A 7,814-nucleotide genomic window follows, 5' to 3' on the forward strand; every position below is an offset into this window, starting at 1 on the left:
GTTGCGCTTACTTGGGTGATGTTTCAAAGTCATAGAGCAGGAAAAATGAGGACCAACGGAATTTTTCTTTTTCTTCTACGACTTCTAGATCCCGAGATCGTCAGATTTAAAAAATACCGGTAAATCGTGAACTTTGACGTCACGGCATACGCTCCCGTAGGCGATGACGTCATAATTTATGACTCCCGCTTCGTTTATTTTTGCGCAAGCGTTTCTGCGCATTTTGACGTGAAATCTGACGTCACAACTCTTTGAAATTTTTCATTAGAACGGCAATTAAAAATTGAATTTTCGACCTTTTAAAGTTACTTTTTCGGAGTTTTGACCTCAGATTTGCATTTTTCACAACTTTTTACGCAGGAATCGACCTTTTATTAAAAATATTTTCCCAATTGCAACCGCAGATTCGGATTTTTCACAACTTTTTACGTAGGAATCGACCTTTTATTAATAATATTTTCCCAATTGCAACTCCTCCATTGATTGCAGTGTGATATCCGCAAAAGTTGTGAAAAAGCTCTGCTTTACCACACATTATTGGAGATTTGATTTGATTTTTGATTGATAGTATCTAACAGGTGTTCTATTTATGTAAAAAAAAAGATTTAACAATTGTATAATAGAAATAGCGGTAAAGGAATAATAACTTACCACCCAGTTGGGCCATTTGCCCGCGGGCATATTATCAAGCCACATGCTGATGACATCCTGAAAGTCCTGGGCAGTAGAGGACGCATTCAGATTGGTAATCAGGAAGAAGTTGAACGGCATCAGATTTTCTCCTTGGTCATAATAAGAAGAGAGGTCAACTTACAATTCGGTCTGGAAAAACACAAAAACGTTCAATTACTTCCACATAAAAGAACAACTAATGATTCATGCCCAAGACCACAGTTCAACATTAAAGTTAGTAAAAATAAATCAGGCAATCTGATTAGCTAATTTTATAAAATTTTAAATATTTCATATGGTGCAGGATATACTATACACGGTGTTCAACCTAAAAACGCCCCATAGTAAATTCACCCATGAAAGTCCCGTGTACACTTTTCGGGTCAACTAAAGCCTGATTCACACTATAGTGCCAGTCAAGGTCCGGTCACGGTGGTATATCTTTTTTCTACTTGTAGGTATTTCGTAATCCAATATATTCCCTTTGTAAAAAAATATTTGTTGACTGAAGTTTTCTCTTCTCTATTTTCACATCTTTTGTACATACCATATTTCGCATCCATATTGAATTTATTGTTATGTAGTTTACCATGCCCTTAATCGATTAGCCATATTTTATAGATTATTTAGAGTAGTATGTAGCTTTTGTAAATTAATTTCTATTATTTTGATTGAAATTTTTCGTATGCCTACGTTTCCGTTTGTTTCCGAATTCGGAGAGCGCGAGGATTAAAATGAATCAATGTTATTTTTTGAAGAAATCTTCGATTCTCCGGGGCCGACTCAGCAAAAGGCTTGGAATTTGCACAATTTCGAACGTGTGCAGTAAAAATGGAGGTTTTTTTTCTTCTTTATTAATTTCACCATGAACGCCATTATTTATTGCACTCTAGTGAAATATTTCCACAGTAAAGTAGGGTTAGTGACCCCCCAAGCCATACCTAAGAAACTCAATCAAGAATTTTCGATAGGGTAAGCAAAGTCGTGTGATGCTCACACCAGATTTTTACTTATCAGGAAAAACAGCGTTTTCCGCGACGAACGTTTAATTTAACCCATTCGTTTCTGAAGAAATCTTCGATTCTCCGGGGCCGACTTAGCAAATGGCTTGGAATTTGCACGATTTCGAACGTGTGCATTAAAATTTTTTTTCTTCTTTATTAATTTCACCATGAACGCCATTATTTATTGCACTCTAGTGAAATATTTCCACAGTAAAGTAGGGTTAGTGATGTTTTTATTCTGTACGCAAAGAATTTATTAGGTTCTAAGCTGTTGTCTGTAGCAAAAGTTTTAAGGGGTAATAGAGAGGCTCTGAACAGAGTGAAGTCTTCCATATGAGTAGCAAGATAGTGATTAAATGAAATTTTGACTAAATTATGTAGGTAATTCTTTCTTCTTTGTATAGGTGGAATACTTCGCATTTTGCCACGTTTTAGAGAGCCGATATATTTGCAGTTTTGGGCAATTAAAAAATAGGCAACCGGAATACGTACCTATGTACCTATTTATTTTTTAAGTTTTTGCTCATGGAATATTCGAAGATATAAGTGTAGAAGGCTCAAATAACATCCCAAGTATTGGAAATATGTGAGTGACTCAATAACTGGTAGAAAACTACAAAATAACACCCCGATGTAGAAAGCGAAATAAACGATTTAGATATTTGTTTCTCTGAAAATTCGTTGCCAATAAAACACAAGTAACTTCGGCCCGGATTTGTAGAGTCCTTGGTGAAATATTTGTTGACCTCTGAGAACGTTTTGAGACTGTTCCAACAATGTCTCGGAGAATACTTCACCAAACATTTCTACAGGAACCTAATAAACCCGGGCCTTAGCTGTCCACGCTTTCCCTTGTATTGAGTTTGTTGTATGATAAAATTTGTAACCTTGTTTCTTTGATAAGTATTGAAAAGAAGAAATCTTCGATTCTCCGGGGCCGACTTAGCAAAAGGCTTGGACTTTGCACGATTTCGAACGTGTGCAGTAAAAATGGAGGTTTTTTTTTCTTCTTTATTAATTTCACCATTGACGCCATTATTTATTGCACTCTAGTGAAATATTTCCACAGTAAAGTAGGATTAGTGATGTTTTTATTTTGTACGCAAAGAATTTATTAGGTTCTAAGCTGTTGTCTGTAGCAAAAGTTTTAAGGGGTAATAGAGAGGCTCTGAACTAAATGAAGTTTTGACTAAATTATGTAGGTAATTCTTTCTTCTTTGTATAGGTGGAATACTTTGCATTTTGCGACGTTTTAGAGAGCCGAGATATTTGCAGTTTTGGGCAATTAAAAAATAGGCAACCGGAATACGTACCTATGTACCTATTTATTTTTTAAGTTTTTGCTCATGGAATGTTCGAAGATATAAGTGTAGAAGGCTCAAATAACATCCTAAGTATTGGAAATATGTGAGTGACTCAATAACTGGTAGAAAACTACAAAATAACACCTCGATGGAGAAAGCAAAATAAACGATTTAGATGTTTGTTTCTCTGAAAATTCGTTGCCAATAAAACACAAGTAACTTCGGCCCGGATTTGTAGAGTCCTTGGTGAAATATTTGTTGACCTCTGAGAACGTTTGGAGAGTGTTCCAACAATGTCTCGGAGAATACTTCACCAAACATTTCTACAGGAACCTGATAAATCCGGGCCTTAGCTGTCCACGCTTTCCCTTGTATTGAGTTTGTTGTATAATAAAATTTGTAACCTTGTTTCTTTGATAAGTATTGAAAAAATATATGATGATTAATATTAATTAATAAAGTACTCACACCTGCTGTTTTTCTTTTAGAGTTCCATTTCTTTTCGATTTTTACAGTTTCCAATGTTATCGGTTTTGAGGTTAAGGCTCTCTTCTGGTAAGCGGGAGTGTGTGAGTTCAAATCCCAACTAATGCGTGAAAATCTGCTAAATTTATGTACCAGTCCAAGCTTTGTTTAACGTTCCATTTTGTCCTTGGGCGAAGAGAGGTTTGTTTTTCTTTTAGAGTTCCATTTCTTTTCGATTTTTACAGTTTCTAATGTTATCGGTTTTGTGGTCAAGGCTCTCTTCTGGTAAGCGGGAGTGTGTGAGTTCAAATCCCAAATAATGCGTGAAAATTTATACACATTTCTATAACAATTTGACTCCGTAAGTGGTTGGTGGTTACGATCTGCTAAATTTATGTACCAGTCCAAGCTTTGTTTAACGTTCCATTTTGTCCTTGGGCCAAGAGAGGTCAACTTACAATTCGGTCTGGAAAAACACAAAAACGTTCAATTACTTCCACATAAAACAACAACCTAATAATTCATGCCCAAGACCACAGTTTAACATTAAAGTTAGTAAAAATAAATCAGGCAATCTGATTAGCTAATTTTGTAAAATTTTAAATATTTCATATAGTGCAGGATATACTATACAGGGTGTTCAGCCTAAAAACGCCCCATAGGAAATTCACCCATGAAAGTCCCGTGTACACTTTTCGGGTCAACTAAAGCCTGATTCACACTATAGTGCCAGTCAAGGTCCGGTCACGGTCTGATTTTCACCTAATCATAACAGTTTAGTCCTTGTCCTTGGACCATACCAGGAAAGACCAAATTTCATCTCTCTTCGGCAAACCTATTATCAATAGGACATCTAGGTAGTAGGTCTGTAGTTACCAAAAATACAGATAAAATTACAAATAAAGACCAAGATACTGTATGGGAAGATATTTTATAGAGAAAATGGCACACCTACCTAAGTATAATATCAAAAATCTTTAAATTAAAACAGCATTTCTGTACCCGATTTCCTAGATAATATTGGAATTGAATTTATTTATTTAGCATCGATGACTATTATCTTACAACATTAAACATAGGTGTAACAAAGAATTATCATTATGTACTGTGATCAAATTCTATAAAAAATGAGGATAAAATTCCATACATCGGCTGGGATCGAACCCACGCTCTCCTGTTTACCAGGTGAGCGTTTTGACCACTACGCCACCGAGGCAAGTTACCACTATTAAGGACCTCGCTCTGTTTTGGGACCCCACTACACTTCGATAACTTTTTATGACTTGATTTAGACTCGAACCACCAACCTCCAGATACGAAGTCCAGAAGTCCACCCTATCTTTTAATTCAATAGGTACTTAGTACTTACACTTACCCTATTTTATATTCGGAGTTAACACTAGCAGTATGAACATATAGGGAAGGCACCTCGGGAATGATTTTAGACAGCAGGATTTCCTCTTGGAAACTGCTCAGGTTTATAATGATAAGATAGGCGGGTTCCCCTGGTAGAGACCTGAAATCAGAGAGATAGCGATTATTGGCTAGGTTTAGTAGGTTTATATTTACGGTATGGTACGGTACATATAGGTAAACGGTAAGAAATAATGTTAAACAGATAGGTTACATCACTGTACGGCACAGACCACAAGAGTCTCATGTAGCAGTTGTTTCATTGCTACGAAATAAAAACGGCGCCGGCGGCGGTGAAACACGAATCTTTTATTTCTTTTTCACTTTTTTCAATATGTTTGACAGAGAGAACTGTAACTGCTAGGGTCTTATAATCCCAAAATCGAAGAGAGAAGGAAGACGGGATACCAGTCAAGTTAGCTTGGTAGGCAGAGCGTCTGCTTTGTAAGCGCTAGGCCGCGGGTTCGATTCCCGCCCGGGGTGGATTTCATCCTACACAGATAAGGTTTGTTCTCAGAACGGCTGCCTTTCTTCTATCCTGTCTTTTCTTTTCTATTCGCTTTCGGGACGACCTTGACAGTTACAGTTCCCTCTATCAAACCTCTTAAAAACAGGGTGTATCATTACACCTCCAAGTTAAGTCCAAACTTTTAGGAGGTGGGCTCTCTTGTTTTAAATTACAATGCTGATCAAATCATGACTTACCGTGTAAACCCGAGCACATATTTTCCAAGCACATGAAGCTTAAGCTTCCCCAGTTGAAACACCTTGCTTTGTCTAAGCTTGATCAATCTCTTGACTATATTGTAGTGGCTCACTTCAGCCTTCTTCTGGGCTTCCAGGTTGAGGTAGTAATAGTTGGGATTTACTGGTAACCAAGGCCTGGGATTGGTTGAAAATCCTGAAAAAATAAATGCAGAGATTTTTTTTTAAAAGAGGTTTGACAGAGAGAACTGTAAATGCCTAGGTCCTATCGTCCCGAAGGCGAAGAGAGAAGGAAGACAGGACAGGAGAAAGTCAGCCGTTCCGAGAACGAACCTTATATCCGTTCAGGATGAAATCCGCCCCAGTTCGCTTGGAGGGTAGCGCGTCAGCCTTCTAAGCGCTAGGTTGCGGGTTCCATTCCCGCCTAAGCCGAACTTTATTCTAATCTGGTAAGGTTCGTTTTCGGAACGGCTTATTTTCTCCTATCCTGTCTTCCTTCTCTCTTCGCTCCAGCATAGAATTTACCCTGTTTATACAGAATAGAATTTACCCTGTTTATAGAATAGAATAGAATATACCTTGTTTATCCTGCTCGAATGAGACTAAAAAGTCCCTTTACCCCAGCAGTCTAAACAAGGTCTCGTAGTAACCACCCATCCAAGTAGAATAGAATAGAATATAATATACCTTGTTTATCCTGCTCGAATGAGACTAAAAAGTCCCTTTACCCCAGCAGTCTAAACAAGGTCTCGTGTATTTTATGGGTTTAACATGGTACAATACATAATTAATGGAACAACACTCATAAGCTGAGAACTAAATACCTAGATGAGATCGTGATCTGAGCTGCCGACCGGAAGTTGACCGTGCGATAGCACCCTCGTCTCGTCCCCCACCACCATGAGAAATTCTGTGGGAAACTAGGCCGAATGTCCTTAGTTTTTCCAGTAGTATTCTGTGGGAAACTAGATCGAAAGCCTTACTGAAGTCGAACAGGATCAGTATACTTGGATGATTTTTTTTACAATTGTATGAATGCCTAGTAATTTTGTGTATATGCATTATGCTCAATAGGAGCAAAATGGTTTTCAAAAGAAGGTCTTTGGTAGAGTGCGTCTGCCTTGTAAGCGCTAGGCCGCGGGTTCGATTCCCGCCCGGGGCGGATTTTATCCTGATGAGACAATGTTCGTTCTCGAAACGGCTGGCTTTCTCCTATCCTGTCTTCCTTCTCTCTTCGATTTCGGGACGATAAGACCATAGCAGCTACAGTTCCCTCTGTCAAACCTCTTTAAAAAAAAAGAAGGTCTATACCTAGGTACCACCTACCTATATTTTGAACAGGGTTCAATGGTAGATCCAACACCGAAAAGTGAAAACCAAAAGGACTTTTAAAGAAATGCTCTCTAAAGAAATAATAACTTCTTCCAAGTCTTAAGCCCTAATAATTACCTACCTCCAAGAAAAGAGAAAAAAAAGTCTATTTCGATCTGAAGAAGAACCTAAACAAGCTTTTCATCTTAACGAAAACCTACCTTCACAAAAACACGTACACCTTTAAATAAAGTTAATGGAGACTTCTCATTACAAAGAACAATAAAAATAGGTGGGAAGCTACGACTTCTAAATACCGAGATAAATCGATTTAAAAAATACCGGTAAATCGTGAAGTTTGACGTCACGGGGACCTAGCCTAGAGGTGAATCGGGGCTGGTCGTGGTTGTCCAGCTAGAAAATGAACAAGGGAAATATTAAAAAAATTCACATTAACCTCCGGGGCCGAGTGGGTATCACACTAGGCTTGTACAGGGGGTCGATTTTTTCATTTTATTATTATTATTTTTTTGGCGCTGTCCTTGGATTGCGCTACTTCAAGTGAGTAGCGACCGATGGTGGCAAATCCAGTGTAAAGAGATTATTGAAATATGGAAATAGAACAGTTGCGCTTACTTGGGTGATGTTTCAAAGTCAAAGAGCAGGAAAAATGAGGAACAACGGAATTTTTCTTCTACGACTTCTTAAATAACCTATCTACTTTAGACAGACTTTTTTTTTGTCCCAGACGGGGGTTTCACCCTCCGTTCGCCTACAAGCGAACTCCACTCACTTCGACTTCACCAAGTCTGAGTGGAGCCGGGAAAAACCAGCATCAAATGGAACATCCGTGAATGCACAGCCAGCCGGCAACCACCCATCCACGTATACTTGGATGATTTTTTTTTACCTCAATTGTATGAATGCCTAGTAATTTTGT

At 38.1% G+C, this 7,814-nt stretch overlaps 1 protein-coding gene and 1 long non-coding RNA gene across 2 annotated transcripts in view; both read right to left on the reverse strand.

The window, feature by feature from the left end:
* The window catches only part of LOC103506520 (maltase 2-like), a 4,622-nt gene extending 3,819 nt beyond the window's left edge, over positions 1 to 803 (reverse strand). The window contains exon 1 of the mRNA XM_008470909.2: positions 652 to 803. Coding sequence (XP_008469131.1) covers positions 652 to 771 — 120 coding nt within the window. The 5' untranslated portion in view covers positions 772 to 803. The remainder of the gene's footprint in view (positions 1 to 651) is intronic.
* A 4,041-nt stretch (positions 804 to 4,844) lies between these two features.
* LOC113466289 lies at positions 4,845 to 5,757 on the reverse strand. Its single transcript, XR_003390731.1, has 2 exons — positions 5,564 to 5,757; positions 4,845 to 4,961 (listed from the first exon to the last, which is right to left on the reverse strand). It is a non-coding gene; the product is annotated as an uncharacterized LOC113466289 (long non-coding RNA).
* Positions 5,758 to 7,814: the final 2,057 nt, after the last annotated feature.

This window comes from Diaphorina citri, unplaced genomic scaffold (genome assembly GCF_000475195.1).
Source record: "Diaphorina citri unplaced genomic scaffold, Diaci psyllid genome assembly version 1.1 scaffold240, whole genome shotgun sequence".
Classification (NCBI taxonomy): Eukaryota; Metazoa; Arthropoda; class Insecta; order Hemiptera; family Psyllidae; genus Diaphorina; species Diaphorina citri.